Source organism: Eumetopias jubatus, unplaced genomic scaffold, assembly GCF_037043125.1.
Source record: "Eumetopias jubatus isolate StellerSeaLion01/CBP00866 unplaced genomic scaffold, mEumJub1_p1.0 scaffold_1, whole genome shotgun sequence".
Lineage (NCBI taxonomy): Eukaryota > Metazoa > Chordata > Mammalia > Carnivora > Otariidae > Eumetopias > Eumetopias jubatus.
This window is the reverse complement of record NW_028274807.1, coordinates 110,380,157-110,400,676: the sequence shown is the minus strand read 5'-3', so window position 1 is coordinate 110,400,676 and position 20,520 is coordinate 110,380,157. Positions and strand designations below refer to the sequence as shown.

The window sequence follows — 20,520 nt, the reverse complement described above, 5'->3', positions numbered from 1 at the left end:
TGTCTAATTATTGAATAAAAGATTCATGTCACAATTACAGCTTCAATAGTCAACACCTCCTCTCCAATTTAACTTAAAAAAATACTAAACAAAATTCAGTATAAATTGAGATAAGATGGTAGATTTCAAGCTTCTTTGCTACTACTATTTAATTTGTGCATTCTCTGATTGTTTTGAAAATTATCCATTGGGAATGCTAATTTTGCATAGATTGTTATCTTATTTAATGAGTAGCCTTGATATCCGTAGTATCACCTCCATCTATCTATATTTAAGTCTCACTTTCCACTAGAGGTAAAATAAGACCATTTGTATTTTATTTCCATGCTTTGTGTGTGTGTGTGTGTGTGTGGGTGTGTGTGTGTATTTAATGAAGAAGTTAGTGGTTGTCTCTATCAGCATTAGTACAGTTTGTATTTTAAATTTTATTTCAAATAAGTACATGAATTGATATCAATTATTTTTAAAGGTTTCCAGTGTTAAGAAAACTTGACAAACATGTACACACCCATCATTTTTTAAACACATATATTTGTCAAATACTTTTAGATATAAAGTTACCTGGTTACTCTGTTGATTCAGGAGGATTTAAATGTATCCATTAAGTGGCTTTAATACATCCTGCAGAGTGGCATCTGGTATTTTCCTTTCAATGTCTTAGTTTAGTTGTTATTACTCTTTATGATCGAGTATCTGCTGAGCTTTCATCAGTAAATCTTGATTGTTCTAGAGAGAAATAGAGAGAGGAAGAGAGGACTTTACAGTCAGAAATTACCTTCCAATGCCCTGGACTCAAAGCTGTGCAGACACTGTATTTCCGTCTGGCCCCTTTTAGGACTTCTGCTTTTATTTCCCTGGGAAATGTGGGGCAGGGTGGGTAAGAATTCATCTTTTAAGAAGCAATTTTAAAATCTTGCTGCTTTTTGCTGAAACCTGCCATAGAGTTTGATGCTTTATGAGTTCTTTTGGTTATTTTCCATGCACATGATAAATCCATGTTGAGATTAAGCTTTTTGAAGTCTGCTTCCGGGAGAAGGTTGCAGGCTTGCTTTCTCAGATGATTATTTACCTGAAAACATACTGTGCTCAAGCTGGGTAATATATTGCCTTTTAACAAGTAATTACATTAACTCGACATGTGTGCTTGTTATGGATGTTAAGTCTCTTGCTCCTTGTTTTTCCCCTGGTTAATAATGTCATTATTTTAAATCTGTGTTTGATCAAGTCTTTGTACGTGAAACAGTTTCCTCTCATTATAAATTTTAGGATTCAAAAATTACATTAAAAAAGAAAAACAGTTGTATCCTTTGCCAGACTTATTATATAAAGTGTCTTTCATGCTTTTCTTAAATAGAATTTAAATATAAACAATTTTTTGTAAACTTGCTTTTGGTTTGGGGGGATTATATCATTAAATTAAGGGATCCCTGTTTCACTAATACCTTTATATAAATACTGTTTTTGCCCACAGACACATACAGTATTTCTAACTATAATGTTCTTTTGTTTCCATTAGATCCACTTGGGTAAGTACCTTTGCTATGAACATATGTTTTGGTTACTTCTTTCTTCTGAGTTTTGAGTGTGTCCATCCCTGCATATGTTAAATCATCTTTGATTCCGATTTTCAAAGTGTAGAATAGCAGCTCAGCATTGCCTAGGACATTGTGACAAATGCACATTCTTGGGCATGAACCTAGCTGCAGTGAATCAGAAACTCTGGGTGTACCCCTTAGTTATACTTTAACGAACCTTCCAGCTTCCAAGTGAAGTTCGTTCACAGTAAAGTTTGAAGATTATGGATTTACACTGATCTGAGAATTTTGTTGGCATGAAGTTTGTAGTTAAGCTATACATTTGAGTTATTTCAATCAGACATTTCAGTCACATAATGATCCCATATGTTAGTCATCTAGAGGTTTGATAGTAAACTCTTGGAAAAGTGGATATTCTTTTCTTCTTTTTTTAAGATTTTATCTATCATCTATTTTATTTATTTAGAGCAAGAGAGAGTGTGCAGGGGAGGGACAGAGGGAGAGGGAGAGAGAATCTTAAGCAGACTCCATGCTGAACGTGGAGCCAGCTGTGGGGTTTGATCTCATGACCTGAGCCAAAACCAGAGTAGGTTGCTTAACTGACTGAGCCACCCAGGTGCCCTGGAAAAGTGGGTATCCTTAAGTTATTTTTGTTTTGAAATTAATTGCAGTTAACAAGTTTTAGTACTTGTTTGTTGGTTTGGAGACACAAAATTACACTTTTGGAAAAACTTTTATGCCTATGTACACTTCAGAATAATAATAGCCAACATTTGACTCCTTATATTGTCATGATTTAACTACTTTATGATCTCAGTTACTCTCTGGAGTATATTATTTCAATTATTTCCATTCTCTGCATGACATAAACTTTGGAGCAGAGCAGTGAAGTTAGTGACTCCATTCTAACCGATGATGTTTGATCCCAGAGCCTGCATCTGTAACCACTGTGTATGTAGATAATCCTCCTCATCTCACTGCACAAGCCCCTGTCTCCCTGCCTCGAGGCCTAGGAGCGAGAAGTAAACGTCATGAATGGAGTGGTTTACTCTTCAAGAAAATAGAAGTCATACTTGCCCATACAGCAAATTGTAGACTTTAGTCTAAAGGATGTTTATGAAGTATTTTTAAGATGTTCAGATGAAACAAGGCTTGTGAAAAAAAAAATCATGACTGATTTCAACAAATTAATATGCCATACTAAAGGAGCACTGATTTAGGATACTGAAATCATTCTATGATTTATGAAGAATTTATGTTTCCAAGTTCCTAGAAGGCTATGAATAGGGATTTGAGGGGTAAATGAAAGGCTCCATTTCTTGATCTAAATGAACTGTCCTTTGATTTTTCACTTACAACCATACCTATCTGTAGACCACTTGATTCTGAAAGTGACTAAAATCTTTAAGAAACCATTCAGATTATAAAAGTACACTTTTTTAAGATTTTATTTGACAGAGAGGGAACACAAGCAGGGGGAGCGGGAGAGGGAGAAGCAGGCTTCCTGCAGAGCAGGGAGCCCGATACGGGGCTTGATCCCAGGACCCTGGGATCATGACCTGAGCTGGAGGCAATTGCTTAACCGACTGAGCCACCCATGTGCCCCTAAAAGTACACTGTTAACCCTTGAACAACATGGGGATTAGGGGCTATAGTAGTTGAAAATTTGTACAGAGCTTAATTTTTTTTTTTAAATTTTGAATTGATATGTAGTTGATATATGCATATAACTTTTGACTTTTCCAAAAAACTATTAGTAGCCAACTCTTGATGGAAGCCTTATTGATAATATAAGCAGTTGATTAACATATATTTTATATGTCATATGTTATATACTGTATTATAATGAAATAAGCTAGAGAAAAAGTATTACTATCTTAAGGAAGAGAAAATACATTCATAGTACTTACTGTATTTATTGATGAACTTTGCATGTAAGTAGACCCACAAAATTCAAACCTGTGTTTTTCAAGGGTCACGTATATTATTGTACAAATAGAAGTAGATCAAGTTGTGCACTTCAGTCTCATAAGAACAGTACATGCAGTTTGTAATTGTATGTATTACCATTGGAAACAGGACTAATTTTGATTTGGTTAATTTCTATGATTGAGATGACTTAGAAAATGAATGTATACCCCAGAATTTTTACATGTAAGTGATTTAATTGGTTTATTTATTTTGCCACATCTCTTAATGGTAGTCTGCTTAGCTTATCTGAAAAATATTTACTTCAAATGGGATTACTCTGTACTCAAGAGAGCCATGTCCTGTAATGGTAGGATCTGGTGGTCCTTGTGGAACCAGATTACAGCCAGAGTGTGGAGATGTAATTGAGACATTTGATTAGGTCTCAGGCTATTTTAGTTCTAACATTTTATGGTTTCAAAAGTTGGTCATTTTGACCTTAGTGGATGTTTTGATTGAACACATACATTTAAGGCAGTTCTTACATAATCTAGTGGTTTCACCTATTAAGAGTATAGAAATTTAGGTTATATATTAGACTCCAGAAGTAAGAAGTCTTGGGTTTGGGGTATTTAGCAAAAGAGAATGCTATGTTGATCCAATTATTTGTCATCCCTGGCTTGATTGTTTTGCTTTTGAAAGCAGAGAACTGTGTGTGTGTGTGGGGGGGGGGGTCCAACCCCACTGACATTCATTGCATTCTGCTCCTAGGATGCATTGAGTCTGTTGAATAAAGCTGTCATGTCAGCCATACCATGGGCTATAAGCTATTGTAGAACAAAAATTTCCTATATAAATCTAATGAAAGGAATCTCCTATTTTTCAGGATTTAAAGAAGTTACTCCATTTCAGGTGGAGTAATGAATGAGAAGAAGCTGCTAATTTCTTGTTCCCCTGACACAGCCTCCCCATGCATGTCACTCCCTTCTTACACCTCTGCCCAAGGCTTATCACTCATGTAACATTTATTTGAAGCTAATTTATTCTAAACAGAATAAAGTGACATATCTAAAAGAAATAATTTGAAGGCCTCTTTTAACAGTTTTTTCATTTTAATAGATTAACATACAGTTTTAATGTAAATAACCTCATTGTTTTTAAAAAGTATTTTTTTTTTTAAGATTTATTTATTTATTTAAGAGAGAGAGCCTGCACATCCTGGGCAGAGGGGGAGAGAGAGAGAGTGTGTTAAGCATACTCTGTACTGAGTGAGTGTGGAGCCCCACACGGGCTCCATATCATGACCTTAAGATTACGACTTGAACCGAAAACCAAGAATCGAATGATTAACAGACTGCACCTCCCAGGGACCTCTTAAAACGTGGTTTTTACTACTTTTCTGGGAGTTGGAGTAGGGTGCTCTGTGCAGTTGATTTCATGATGTATGCTGGGTTTGCATTTGAATATTGAAACATACACAATTATAGAGTGTTGGGGAAGTATGAAATGCTATATTTTGTTTTATTAGAAGGACCATTGCATTTACTTCATCTATTTTTTCTTAGTGTTTGGAAGAAAAGGAAGCACATCTAGGGTAGGATTCTTTTTTTATCTCTTTTTAAAAAGAACATTAATTTATTTTAAAATTCTACGATTATTGGGACACTGTAGAAATACCAGGAAGTATGAATGAGGTAAAAGGAGACTACACATCTGTGATCATCTCACCTCTGTTATCACGTCTTATGAACACATGCATGTTTTGGCAATGTTTCTAATCACTTATGTTTTGATGATGACTTAGAGGAGATTTCATTTCATTCAGTTAACTCCAGTTCTTCTTTCTAAGGGTATTTGGCTCAAAAGACCTATTTTAATTTCTGTAGTACTATAAGCCTTCTAGGGCTTTTGGACATATATCCTCCTAGTTTCTTGATCACTTATGTCTTTGTATCAGATATTATCTGGAGAAAAAGAGAAATTGATCCCGAGGATGAGATTTTCAGAAATTAGTTTATAGGTGAGATGACCTGTTCAACCTAAGCACAACAGCGGGCTGGCATGAGAGGGGTTGCTAGACCTCTATGGACTCTCCAGTTGATTCTTTTTCCTGTCCAACAAGTGTGTCCTTCAGGGTATAAATAATAGAGTAATTCTTTGGTACTGATCTCCCGTCATTGATATTACTTACCACTATGCAACTTGAGGGCTTTTAATACCTAGTTGAAAGAGCAGAACTCATTGATACCTTTGGAAATATTTGGTCCATTTTCAAAGGTTGACCTTGTTCTCACATAGTATGAATTGCTATTTGAAGACATATTTTTGACAAGTACAAAAAGTTGATATAAATAAATCTTGTAGGCTAATGAAAAACAGTTGCTTTTAAACTATCTCTGCCTTTTCTCTTTGAAGACCAATAACAGCTATCACGATTTGCCTAAAAATATTAATTAACAGACACAAATATGGTCTTAAGGCCTCATGTAAAGGCTGATAGGTGGTTCTTTTGCAGCTAAAAGCATGTTTCTCTTGCTTTTTAATTTCATCCCTTCCCTCTCAACTCTTCACTTTGCTTCTAGCCCCACTCCCTGAGCAAATCAGAGCCAATGAACTGATACAAGATTCTTCAAGTTCCTTATTTTTTTATCTCCAAATTTCCCTGTAGTATTTTCACCAGTTTTCTTTTTCCCCTGTGTTTAAGTAGAAAGTTGTCCCTCTCTTTCTTTCCAAGTTAATCCAAACAAGCAGCCATGGTTTCCTACCTCCATCATCAGTTATCTACCCCCCAATCTGGATTTCCTTCATGGAGATTCCTTTATTTGAAACATATCTTTGGCACAAGAGTTTGCCATTGGTTATCCTAATATCTCTTTCCTCTCCCACGTATCAAGCTTCATGCCCAACTAGTAAGTGTGGGTTACTTCCATTTCACCATCTACTCTTACTACAACTCTGTTTCCGGCTTTCTGCCCCTACTACTCTAGAGAAACTTCTCTTTTGAGGTTCGTAAGTTTTGTTTTTTTTTTTTTTTTTTTTTAATACACAAGTCAGAGAGACAAGATCCATTGTGATTTTTTACTGCATTTGACACTGTCGATGGCCCCCATTGTTACATATCCCCTTTCTGACTTCCATGACCTTCACTTGTCCATTCATCTTATTAATTATGGAGACTATTTGTGCATCATTTGATGGCTTATTTATCTCTTTCATATCTCTGCTCTGTTGGTTCTCCCATCCTTCCCAAAGAGAATATATTACTCTTATCCCTAACAGTATATATTAAGTACCTAATTAGTGCCCGAGAATATAAATGTGAATAAAACAGACCTGTGGGTTCTCCCTCACAAAACTGACTGTATAGCAGGGACGACAGACATTAAAGAAATAGCTCGAAAATGAGTGGATTACACTGTGGCAAGTGCTCCAAAGGCTCTCCTCCCTTCCCTACTCCTCCTGTGCTGAGGGCTTTCACTCAACTGAGGTGACAGTGAGGGACCTGATGCTGTAATTGTGCACAGCACTTACACGCGTGAGGGGCAGCCTGTTGAGAGTATTTTAGGTGGCTGGGGGAGCAACAGCAAAGGAAGGAAGTACCCCAGCATCTTGAGGAAATGTTGAGTAATGCAGTACAATGTGGATCTGGGGTGCATGCGAGTGAGAAGTGGAACTGTAGAAATTGAGTGGACCGCAGCAGGTTCTGTGTCTGATCCACTGCTAAGTGTTTTATATACTTCATCTCCGTTATTCTGACAAAAATCTCAAAAGGAAGGTGGTATTAGCCCATTTTTCAGGGGAAGACTCTGAGGCCCAGAAAGGCTCATTAGGTCAGAAAGACTCAAAGGACCATGGAGTCAGCAAATGGCGCTACCTGAATTGAGTCACATCTTGCTCTTACCCTGAGCATGGGCTGTTACTGGTACAGGTGGAGCCATTGTATCTCTGTGTGTGTGACGAGCTCTGCAAATGCTACTTTTATGACCCTGAATCTGTGCTCCTCGAGAACAGGGACCATTCATCCTTGTATTTTCTCAGGCTTCCTAGCATCTTGTCTTCCCCCAAGTAGATACTCTAACAGCAGGTGTTCAGTAACTTTGCTGACATCTTTCCATCACTCGTCACACAGAAGTTTACATTAGAACTATTTGCCAGGTACCTTAACTGAAAAAAATTGCCAGGGCACATGACTGGCACTGCCTGAGGTTGGTTGGTTTGTTTTTAGATTTTACTTATTTATCTGAGAGGGAAAGAGAGAGAGAGAGAGAGGGAACATACCAGCGGGGGGGAAGGGCAGAGGGAAAGACAGAAGCAGCCTCCCCGCTGAGCAGGGAGCCTGATGCAGGGCTCCATCCCAGGACCCTGAGATCATGACCTGAGCTGAAGGCAGACGCTTAACCGACTGAGCCACCCAGGTGCCCCCTGCCTAAGTTTTGTACAGTTTTCTTAGTGTCCTCCTGTTCCCTTCCAGGGCTCATATGTACACATCCCACTAGACAAAAAAGAAATATATCAGTAATTGTCTATAATGGCAACAAAAATTGGAGATTAATAAGCTGCTCAGATCATGCAGGTGTGCAACAAAATGTAGGAATCACTACCTGTGTTTACTTTATCCTATGATTAGGTCTTATCTTTTAAAACCTTGGAGGAGATTTGGATATTCAGAATACAGAGTAAATACAACTTCTAGAAGAGACCTGCTCCTAGCTTTTTTTTTTCCTTAAGAGGCAAATTTGAACACCTGAAGCATTACTAATTATTTCTACACAGGGTAGCAAGTTGGATTGTCAGCATATACAAATGTATATTTTTGGGAGAGTATAATAAAAAAGGAATCAGTGCAAAGAAAAATGGTGACCTGACTGCAAGTGTGTGAGAAAGACCCAATGATGGAAAGTGGCAGAAGCTGAGAGAGAAAACAGGCTCTTATTTCAAGAGTATAAAAGCAAAATGCAATTGTGTGCAGAGTTTTTGTTTTGTTTTTTAAATAAGTCAAATTAAGCATGGGATTCTCCAAGTCTCAAGGCTTTTGCCCTTTTTTGTAGCCATTATGAACATAGTACAGTCAGTCTTCCCTGGGAGATAGTCTTTGCTCATGCAAGCTCCTTAGAATTAGTTACTGTTAGGAAGGGTAAGTGCCTATCATGGACAAACATATACAAAAAGCTAAGGAAAGGGGATTGTAGTAAGGCATAGAGCTTGGAATTTTACTAAGAAAATGGAAGAGTGTAGAATTTGTTTAGCGGTATGTGTGTGTTTTTCTTATGCTGTCACTAAGTATTTTCTTTTCCCTTGTGGGAAAAATAGTGCTTGAATTTACTGTGTCTGTGGAATAGGGGTGGAGGTGGTCCAGTAGAGGAAGTTGATGTATAACATGTTTGCATTTCCAGCTGTTTGCCTCACACCTAATGAGACCTGCCCTCTTTATTGTTTTGTCATTTGGAAATAAATATGCATACACCTCACAACAGTCATGTTGGAAGCCAGTGGATCATTTTTCTCCTCAAAGCACTTGAGGATCCTAGCAAGATCATTTTTTTTTAAATTTAATATTTAATGATGCCATATATAGAAAACCAAGCTTGCTAAGAAATAACATTTTCCTTACGGAAGAAGTATGACTAGATAATATGTAATATGATGTGAAATTATTACCATGTCAAATTTTAAACAATGAAAAGTTTTCAAGAGTCAAAACTTACTCTGGAGGGTACGCCCACATCAAATGCTTCTATTAAGACTTCAGGTCAGTTGGCACTTTTTTTTTTTACTTTAGCAAGTTCCAAACTGGAAAAACAAGGGTGTTGCCAGTGGAGGTTGAGGTGAATTGAAAGGTGGGTGGGATGCCACCAGCGCAAGCCAGCATGGAGATGCTGTGGTTAGTGCATTTCATGGATGTGAAATGCAACCCCACCCCTGCAAACAAGGGTTTCAAAATGTATTTTCTGTTTTTCAGGATGAATCTTCAAGTCATGAATGTAACCAGCGCACAATCCTTCTTTATGGAGTGGGCAAAGAGCGTGATGAAGCGAGGCATCAGTTGAAGAAGATTACCAAAGATATTTTGAAAATCCTAAATAAGAAGAGCACCACAGAGACGGGGGGTAAAGAACCTTAATGCATTTGCTCCCATTGTGCTGTCTTTTGCCCTTCCTCTTAGCACGGTCTTTATCAAAGTCATACATGACACTGTCACCAGAGTGTTTCCTCTCCTGAATGACTGTCATATTGAAATGTGAATAAGCATATTGAAATTTTAATGCCTTGGTTCTATTTATAGTAATCCTTATATTAAAATACCGTGTTCTATAGATAGATATAGGTAATTTTAATTTTCTACTCTTTTGTTTTTATTCTTCCCAAATTTTCTACAGTAGGCATAAAGAAGTACTGAAGAAGGAGTTGGAAAACCCTTAATCTGGAAAAGTTCCATTTCTTCAATTCTTTACCATCCTTTTTTTAAGCTTGTAGTTTGCTCTGTGTACTCACATTTGCACGATAATTGAAAATCATGATAGTGTAGTTGCTGATCTTGTCTTTATTCAGAAGAATAATTGTAATATGTAGTGGTGGCTACCCATAACCAAATTATTTTGACTAAAAAAGAAAATTGGGTCTTTGTTCTATAATGCCTTCTTTACTTGGAATAGTCTTTTCACATGCTCTTGACATAGATTTTTTACAGTGAAGCTATGCCTTTATATTATGTCACCACATTGCATAATTGGAATTCTTTAATTATCCACTTCACATTTGCCTAATTACTCTTTTTAAGGATTGTTTATTTTATCAGCCAGTCATAAGATTTAAAATATGATATCATTATATATACTTCACTACCATTACTGGTGTTTGTTTCTTTATTGTGTAAATAATCAAAGAAAAAAAAGTTTGAATTTTCTCTATGCAAACAGTCTTCTTCCTACACATGGCATAAACCACTCTAGGAACCCTGCTTTGTTGGCCAGTACAAAATACATATGTTTTTATGAACCTTTTCACAGGGCCTCCAGTCTTTAGTCTTTAACCAGGTGATTTACTTAGAGATTGCCCACACTAGACCTTTCCTAGAGAAAGTACAGAGAGAACTAATACAAATGGCTCTGTGTCCTCTCCATCAGTGGGGGAGCACATGCAGAAACAAGGTACAAGGACAATATGCTTTTGAGTGTGAATGTGGTGTTGCAGGTGTCTGATGTCTGAAGCAGTTGTCTTTAGAACATAATGAAAGCGTTACCTCAGGTGATTTACAACAGTTCCCTGACTCCTCTCCCTTCCATGGCCACTGAAGGACCTTGTACCACACTGGCCCCATGAAGGAACAACCAAGAGTTGTGGATGGGAAATGAAACCTTGTTGTTGTTGGCCTGTCATTCTTAAGCTTGGTTTAAAAAAAAAAAAAAAAAAAAAAATCAAAAACCCAGAAACAAAGAACCTGCTCTAAGAAAAACTGTTGATCCTCTTGTTTTGCTGTTTTCCTCTGTTAGAGAAAAGAGGAAATGGATTGCATGTAGAAGGTTGAATTTAGAAGCGCTATAACTAGCTAGCAAAGAGATTCGAAACTTCTTTTTGTTTACTTGGAATCGGATGGCCACTGTCTTCTTTAGAAGGGTCAGGGAAACATATTTCATCAAAATTAATTTTAGACAGTCTTTCCTGATCTTACGGAATTTTGAGGTTTGGAAGGGTTTGGAGGGGTCAGAAGGGGAAGGAAACAGTGCGGTGTCCTTTTTTGTTGAGCCTATTTCCTTCCTTCACAACGAGTATTTAATGCCAGACTATGTACAGTCTATCCTATCTCTGTACCATTCTCTTAAATAGGCAGTTCTTGCTTATGATCTCACAAAGAGAAAAATCATTGTTGTTTCATGCTACTTTTTGAGATACCAACAGTGAAACCATCACTGTGGAGATATATTTGCAATGGGGATTTTTGTCTTTCCCTCATTTTATTTTTTACTTTTTAAAGATTTATTTATTTTGGAGAGAGTGTGCATGAGCAGGGGGAGGGGCAGAGGGAGAGAAACTCAAAACAGACTCCACCATGAGCGGGAAGCCCACCCAGGGGCTTGACCCCACAACCCCGAGATCATAACCTGAGCCGAAACCAAGAGTTGTATGCTCAGCCAACTGAGTCACCCAGGTGCCCCTGTCTTTCCCCCATTTTAGATAAAATTCCTCAATCAGAAATATGTTAATTTAGGTTTAGTGAGCTGTCTTCTGATAAATAGTCAAAGTTTGAGTCACTACTTAAAACCTAGTATGCTCACCGGAAGCTAGGTAGCTGTACTTCTGATTAATGGTGATTTGCCCACTGTTTACTGGTAAGGAAGGGAAACAGAACTTGTGTTAGTGTGTCTTTGATTTCTGGCTACATATAAAAGTATGGTTTTGAGGAACTCATTAGAAGTGTTCTCACATCAGCCAGGCCAGTAGGAGTTCAAATGACACTTCCCACTTGAGCATGGTCGATCTTCATTTTCCATTTACATTGGCCAGTCATCTTTGGTTGTCACTGTATTTTTTAAACATTAATGAAGTTTACCATGACAATAAAGTCCAAAATTTCCAGGATTTAAAGATTTTTTTAAAAAAGGGAAACTAAAATTAAGCAAGAAAAGAGCAATAAAATGTATTACGAAAACAAATTAACATAAAACAGATGAGGAAAATCCATGGATTATGACTACATTGTTATTTATGTAAATATCATGAAAATAAAATAGTCCATTGAGAACCACCACTAATTTCTTAAAATTTTTAAAAAAATGTCAATTGCCAAGAATCCAATTGAATGAGATTTTAAGAAGTTAGCTAAATGTAAGTAAAATACAGCCTATTTAGCATAAACCAAAAAAAAATGTATTTGTGAATTCTCATGCAGGTGTACTTCCTCAAATGTGTTATTTTTTTGCTTGTTTATTTGTTTTGGCCCCAGGAAGGACTGATTAAATATGTTAACTTCACTTTTACAGCATTTTGTACCCAAGACCATTGATGTGAGTTTTCAGCCTTGGGATCAATGATGTTAGCTCATGAAATATTCCAAACTTGGATATTTTGAGCATGCTTATTACATGTGAGCAGCTAAAAAGAAGGCAAACGACCACACTTAATTTGAGAATAGATATTGAAAATCAAGTAGGTTGGGGCGACTGGGTGGCTCAGTTGGTTAAGCATCTGCCTTTGGCTCAGGTCATGATCCCGGGGTCCTGGGATCGAGCCCTGTGTTGGGCTCCCTGCTCAGCAGGAAGCCTGCTTCTCCCTCTCCCACTCCCCCTGCTTGTGTTTCCTTTCTCGCTGTGTCTCTCTCTGTCAAATAAATAAATGAAATCTTAAAAAAAAAAAATCAAGTAGGTTTAATGAACTTCTGAGTTCTTACTCTTTGCATTAGATTTGGTGTTAACACAAGGGGCACAGTCTTGTACCTTCTGTTACTCATCACCTTTGAATTCTATGTACTCTGCGATCGGGGTTTGTTTGCTTTAGGAAATAAAACACCCTGGTGTGTGCACACCTGTGCCTATAAACTACACTTGCTTGTATTTGAAAGAAAATCTCTTCTAATGTTATTTTCTAAAACCATTATGTTTGCCTTCAGCAAGATCTTTTTGCATTCAGTGAAATATTTGTGTCTTTAATAGAAAAAAAAAATCTATAAAGTGACCTTTTGTTCTCTGAAAGTAAACTTTCCCAAATAAGAAGACGTGAGTGATGAAGCTCCCGTCTCAGTAGCCTTAGCTTACTTAGATTCAGAGCGTTAGAAATGATCTTACAGATCATGTAATCCGACCTTTCTGGGTTTTTTAAGATTTGTCTTTATAAATGCATATATTTAAAGATATTTAAGACCGGATCTGATTCTTTTTGAATTGTTGAGAAGAACAAGAGTCCCCCTGGGAGAAGTAGTGTTTATAATATTTTTTTTCTGGAATTTTCTTTAAACTTCTTTATGCTAAATTGATAAATGTGGCACTTTCCCATTATGTGGAGCAATTTAATTCCTTGCTACCCCTAAAAAACTTTAAAATTGGGGAAATTTCCTTTTTTATATATTAAATTGTTCGGGAGAAATATCATGGTGAATGTCCTAACAAGATGCCAGTGAACTTTCTATTCTGTCAGTGTGACCCTGGGTGATTTTTTTTTCCCCTTTCATTGTTATCATATTTTAAGAGTTAGTGAGAAATGTTTATAGAGGTACTTCCCATTAATAGTCAAAATCTGGAAACTACTCATTAGAATGAATAAATAAATGGTGGTATATCACATGTTAGTATACTATCCATGAATGGGAATTAACTTAATTTTAGAACAAGTTAAAATTGCCTCAACAGTGTGGATCAATTCTCAGAAGCATATAGTTGAGAGAAAGCTGCCGGATGTGAAAAGTATCTCTCCTTGGTTCCAAAGTGGGCCATACTCATCCAGGCTTTTAGAGGTCAGCATCTTGATTCCCTGGGGCAGAGAGGTGACTAGAAGGAGCCTGAGGGGGTATCTAGGTTTCTGGTATGTGATTTTGTGATTTGAGTCTCATTACATGAGTTTACTTTGTAGAAATTCATAGTTTGTGCACTTCTCCATATATGTTATAGTTCAATAGAAAGTATCCCCTGAAAAAGTCAAGAGCTTCTATTAAATGGAAAGTAATGTATTCACTGTCTATTTAGTTGGAGATGAAGGACCAAAAGCCAGGAAGAGCAAACAGGAAGCATTTCCGACACTAGAGACTGTGTTCACAAAACTTCAGCTCCTTTCATATTTTGATCAGCATCAAGTGACGTCTCAGGTAGCTGTTTAAAGCTATGTGTTATGCATTTGGTATATTCATATTTACTTCAAAATTTATTTCATGCAGTATATGTTTTTGGCCTTATTTGGTTGTATAGATATGTTTTTAAAACATATTTGGAATTTTGGAATCATCTCAAACTATTGAGTAGGTCAGTTTGAAGTGTCAGGTTGCCTTCTTCAGAGAAATTAATTTTTTTATCAAAATACTTTTGCCTTATGATAATAGTCAACACTGTGTCAGATACTCCCTAATGCAATAGTTATGTTATTACATTTTGGTCCTACATTGCTATGGGAAGGGAGAAATCTGTTGATGACTAAAATAAAATACTATCTAAATGAGCAAAAACCAGATCTGTGTTGTTTTACAAATCCACTCATACTCAGATAGATGTTATCTGGAAATTAATTAGCATTTGTAGTTGTTCTACCATTAAGATAGGTTAAGATTTTAATGACCACTTGGCTTATTTCTTCAAATTATAGCTGTAGTAAGGAAGTTGTTGGATTTGTATGTAGTTTTTGGTTTCTTTGGAAATAGGTTTTAACTTTTTTCTAAGTAGAATATATAAATTCAAATTTCTTGCTTAAAAAATTAAAATAATTTTGAATATTGATTTTACGGTTGTTTTCAGTTTTGTTTGTTTTTGGTTGCCCAGATCTCTAACAATGTGCTGGAACAAATCACAAGCTTTGCTTCAGGAACATCCTATCATCTCCCTTTGGCTCACCATATTCAGCTTATCTTTGATCTTATGGAGCCAGCACTAAACATCAATGGACTAATTGACTTCGCAATACAGGTGTCAAAGAGACCTTGCTTCTCTCAATTTTAGGAACGCAAACCTGCTAGGCATCATATAATTTAAAATGAGCAACCCAGTGCATTTTTGAATAATAGAGACATTCTGAATCAATAGTATTCAAGTAGTATTTTAATTGTAGCCATGTTCATAATTTTCAATTAAATAATTATAATTGGTGCAAAAATATATAATAGTCATTTAAAAATGTGAGGGTTTTGAGGATTTATTTTTGTCTTTTCTAAGAAAAGGTGAAAGTTTATTATTGTAGAGTATATTATAGGTTAAGAGCAAAAAAATAAAACCTTATAATTTGATTTGTCCCATTAAATGTCTTATAAACATACTTGAGTTCATTTATTATCTTGCTTTTAGTGAATAGAAATAAAACTCGTTTTCTGTTTCTTATTGGAGGTGTTTTGTTAATAACAAGAAAATAATGATAAATAACTTCTGTTTTCTTTAAAAGAAAGGAAAACGTGAGAGGTGGGGATATTCTCTGAAATCATCTGGTCTAGAACTTTGGGCTGCCATCGAGTTTTGGTAGCTGTTTCAGTGTTGGATACTTTCTGATTGTATGTATCATGATGTCTAGACAGAGGCAAAACTGTAGAATTTGGTAAAGGATTAAAAATAAAAACCAGTTTAATTCATTGGGGCTTGTTTTCTCACACTGTAGTTGTGTATGCATATGGTCCTGGGATGGGTAGTGGGTGAGATAAAATGGTATTGGAATGACTCAGTGTGTGGCTTGTGAAAAAAAATGTTTTTCCTATTCCTTTGGCAGCTACCTTTTTACTCAATCTTTTCTTCCCTTGTAGCTGCTAAATGAACTGAGTGTTGTGGAAGCCGAACTGCTCCTGAAATCCTCCAGCCTGGCAGGAAGTTACACAACGGGACTGTGTGTGTGCATCGTGGCTGTCCTCAGGCGGTACCATAGCTGTCTCATCCTCAATCCTGATCAGACAGCCCAGGTGTTTGAAGGGTTGGTATATAAAATATTATGACTGTTTTTCACATGTTGTCTATGTATAATTTGTGATGGAATATCGTAATGGTTTTAACAGGAAAAATAGGTGTTTGTTTCAATTTGAAAGATAGAGTTAAAGACTACTTTTGCCGGAAAACATTTATCAGTGAAGAAGACGTAAGCAGGAAAAGTGTGTTCTCCAAATAGAGAGGCCTTCCTTGCCTGCCCCTAATTTCTATGAGCATAAGCCCGTCATTTACAACACTGTATCATTTGCTACCCCGAACCACGGCTTATGATGCATGATGAATATGTCTCAGCTGCTTCGTTGATGTAATTCCAGGTTATAGTCAAGATGAAATGAGCTTTGCACACGTTGTTATTTCCCTATTTGCTTCTTCAATTTCATTTCTTTTAGAAACTAAATCCATCTTGACAAAAGTTAATCTAGAACAAATGACTTTCTTGTGTCTTAGTCTGTTTTTTGGTTTGTTTGAACTGTAGGGTGAAGTTTTCTTTGCTGTCACTCATGAAGTTGGACCAGGTCCTAACATCATCCCCATTAGAGGCTGAGGTTACAGGGACGAGAGAAGTGTAGTGACAGAACACCTGTATGGAGCTCCTTTTTGTCTACTGCAGACTTCTTTCTCTAGGGCATTATATATAGTAAAACAAAAACAACACCTCTTTTCTTTTTCTGACATTTTCCTTCCTGGATTTAAAAGAAACATGGGGTTCTGTGGTTCCACAGTACTTTTTTTCTGTAATCTAGCACATGCAATCAATTTATCATCTATTCTGGAGTGTCATCCATTTAGCAGAAGCTTTTTGGGAGAAAAGGAAATGCTACCACATTAATAGTACACATAGACTATTAAATGAAATCTCAAACATTCCAGATATTTTTAAAAGGTTGAAAATAAACATTTTAGAATTCAGGAAATATAGGACCACCTAATAGCCCTCAACTGCCCTATAAAATTGCATAATTAGTACCATTTACAAATCATGAAACCGAGACTCAGGCCTTTTAAATGCAGTTGAAGTTGAAGTGATCTACTTAACATTGCATAGCTAATAAATCTCCCAGATTGCTAAAAGTCATTCTACATAAGAGCACATTCATGCTTCTTGATTTATACTGTGCTTTCTAAACTGTGTTTGGAAACCCATCAGTTAGTCATAAAGTGAGTATTACAGATTTTGACAAATTTTATTTTTGTTATTTTGAAATTTATTTTAGTATCATTTATTTTGACATTTTAAATGTATTATCTATTAAATATTCATAAAATCATATTTGATATTACATTTTTTGTACTGAATGCATATACTGGATCTCAGTGTAAAATGTTTTTCTTATCTCTAACAAGTGAAAAACAATCAAGGAAACACTGACTGCTATGGTATGGATGCCTAACAAACTCTCAATAAGTGTTTGTTTACTTCAATCACAGCATAATTCCTTGCTCTTTAGAGTATGTGTCCAATTTTTGTTAGCATATTTAACAGATCGAATCCTCTACTTCATAATTGCAGGATACTTTTACTGTAACTGACAGCTTTTATCAGCTGTCTGGTGGCTCTGTCTGCTGATATCATTTCGCAGGGCTTGGGATGCAACATTGCCATTTCTTTATTGTCTTGTCATTTCTACCTCTGGTATTTGTGATTGTAGTGTCCTTCCTGGCCTTGACAGCCTCGGCTGTCCCTGGTTTCCCTGACCCCCTTAATAATGGAGAGAGCTGAGGACTGGGAGTTGGGAGACCTCAGCCTCTCCTTTTGGATGTGCTGTTAATTAGCTTTTTGCCTTTGGGCAAGTTATTTCACCTGTCTGAGCCTCAGCTCTGTCTTTTTTAAATGAGGAAGGTGAATCAGATGATTCTAAAAGCCCTTTTCAGCTTTAATAATCTGAGTCATCGATGACATTATTGTGATATTACTGAACCCTATAACAGAATACAAGATGGTAATAGTGGAATCAGAGTTACAAATAGGTGGATGGACCACCAGTGTTTTCTTGTGTGTTATATGAAGCTTTTCGTTGAATGAACTGTGGCCAATGGGACCATCCTTCCGTTATGGGGAAAAGGGCACAGAAATGGAATAGTAACAGTACTTCTTTTTTGAAAGACTTCTAGAGAAGGTCATTAAAAAAGGAAGGGGGGGTTAATTTCTTACATAAAGTAAAGTAAAATCTGTGTCTGGTTTGGATAAACGAGAATATGACCTCAAATCATGAATTCATCAAGTTTTTGCCAGGACCAGCTTATGGTCCTGAAAATGAATTTCCCAGATTTACTGATTTAGAGACTTGCTCTTTTCCAAAGGAGTGGACTTAAGAATTTTTGCAAATGGCCTGAATTTATGATCTTTTTACTGAAGAGAGATTCTCTACGACAGATTTCCTCTAGTGTTCTGGTCACAGTAAATTCATTGATGGATTCCTCCACCCGTACCTTCTGTATTCATTTCTTGTTGTTAATGGTATTTCCCAAGTCTTTTTAAAAATCATCTAGTTTTTCAATATCCTAATAGAAAAATGATATTTTATGCAATTATGTACTATTGCTATAATCATTAGTATCAAAAACGTGATACCTTTTTTCTTATCCAAGTAATACACCCACATATTCTCACTCTAAAGGATTCAAACAATAAGATATATATTAGCAAAATATGTGTCTCATTTCTTCGTATATTTTTCCCCCTCAGGTTATGTGGTGTGGTAAAGCATGTTGTGAACCCCTCAGAATGTTCCTCCCCCGAGAGATGCATCTTAGCCTACCTCTACGATCTCTATGTGTCATGTAGCCACCTCAGAAGTAAATTTGGAGACCTCTTCAGGTGGGTAGAAGGAAATCAACAGGAATAGGCTTATGCCTGTATTTGGTAGTGACCCAACTAATATTGTCATACTTTTTAATAATGAAAATTAATCATAATTATATCTGCCAGAATTCATATTGAATTATCTTTCATTGTCACTTTAACCTCCTGTTACCAGTTACTCTGCATGTTTAGCTATGATTGCAATTCTGAGAGAAACTTGAAAGGAAATATTCTGTACTTTGCACTTGCTAGTACCTCACTTGAAACGTTTCCCTGCTGTTTGAATGCTTACTTTCTCGCTGCCTTTGCTTCTCTGCTTCCTTGACCATCCTATTTCAGATGGTGTCCCTGAGTGGATGTCATTCTCTGCATCTTAGCGCTTGCTATTACCCCCACAAGTAGACAGGTGCTAGAAAACACATACTTACTTAATGTTATTTTGAGGAAATTTTGGTTATTAATTGTCGGGGTTATGAAGGGGACGATAATAGCTGCGTATTAAATTTGTCATCTAGAAGGAGCTAAGGAAAGAATTAGGGTTCTTTGTTCTTAAATTCTGTGAGCTTTGTCATCCAGGTTTGTGTAGAATGTGACTGCCCATCATTGCTTTGTCACCACCACCATCTCTTGGTTAGACCATTGCAGAGTCCTAACTGATTTCTCTGCTTGCGCCCCTGACTCTCTTTAGCATATTGTCAGCATACCTACTAAAGTCATCCTTTAAAACAAGAATAACTTGAAGATTTCTAGTGGCTTCTTATCTACACAGAATAAAATTCAAAGTCCTAACCTAGCCTTCAGGATCCGCTGAATGCAATCTACTCTTTTTCTTCTTCCCCACTATGTATGCCATGCTAACCACATGGACTTCCTTTCTGGTCTTCACACACTCTAAGCACACTCCCATCGTGGGACTTTGGCACATGCTGCTCCCATTCATGTAATCCTTCCCCTCTCTTACTAACATGTTCATCCCCACAGTACATTCACGGTCTACCTCCCTGCCCATCCTGTTTTCAGTAGCAGCCTCTTCTCCCTACTCTCTGTCGTTCTCTGAACCTTAGCACTTGCCACCACTGGGTGAATTATATAGGTATTTATGGTCTGGCTTCCTCCTAGAATGTAAGCTTCGTGAAAGGAGGAACTTTTATTTTCTTCATTGGCGTATCCTGGTACCTTGAAGAATGTTTGACTCCTAGCAGGCACTGCAAAAATCCTGCTGAATGCAAGCTACATCCGGGGGAGGGGGGGGAATCATGATATTTTCAATGGTATCAGTAGGGGAAAAAAATGGGAGAGTATGTCATCGTGAAATGAGCTAGGTTTCCCAATAATCCCTTGTAGAACATTTGAGTGGGTCTTAGGAAACATCTTTCCACAGAAATGATGTAATAAGAATAATACTATACATTCTTACTTTACAGACAGCTTTCATTTTCAGTTTACGGTTTTCAGAGAGATTTCTCATACATGATTTGGTTCTTGAAACCAAATAGTGAACTTCCCGAGAAAGCCCCAATAGCCTGTTTGACCCCTAGTGCTGCCGCCAAGTAGTGCCAGTGTGTTCAGTAAGTGAATTCAAGTAATGTACCTGGGCTGTGTGGAGGCTTAGGAGACCAACAGTGAGCTGAGGGTCAGTACGGTGTCACATCACAGGGAGGGGCCCTGGCTCACG

At 36.9% G+C, this 20,520-nt stretch overlaps 2 protein-coding genes across 4 annotated transcripts in view; one reads left to right on the top strand and one right to left on the bottom strand.

Annotated features, from left to right (window-relative positions):
* MED12L (mediator complex subunit 12L) overlaps positions 1-20,520 on the top strand; it is a 312,204-nt gene that overhangs the window by 229,101 nt on the left and 62,583 nt on the right. The window contains exons 15-19 of the mRNA XM_088025763.1: positions 9,403-9,550; positions 14,117-14,235; positions 14,900-15,043; positions 15,865-16,028; positions 18,729-18,860. Coding sequence (XP_087881889.1) covers positions 9,403-9,550; positions 14,117-14,235; positions 14,900-15,043; positions 15,865-16,028; positions 18,729-18,860 — 707 coding nt within the window. The remainder of the gene's footprint in view (positions 1-9,402; positions 9,551-14,116; positions 14,236-14,899; positions 15,044-15,864; positions 16,029-18,728; positions 18,861-20,520) is intronic.
* The window catches only part of P2RY12 (purinergic receptor P2Y12), a 59,422-nt gene that overhangs the window by 17,801 nt on the left and 21,101 nt on the right, over positions 1-20,520 (bottom strand). For 2 of the 3 annotated variants that reach the window (XM_088025755.1, XM_028103072.2), the window contains exons 1-2: positions 9,149-9,604; positions 562-726 (exon numbers count right to left, since the gene is read on the bottom strand). The gene's annotated coding sequence lies outside the window, so the exon portion shown is untranslated. Of the gene's footprint in view, positions 1-561; positions 727-9,148; positions 9,605-20,520 lie in introns of those variants that run through there. The other variant, XM_028103073.1, reaches the window with a different exon arrangement.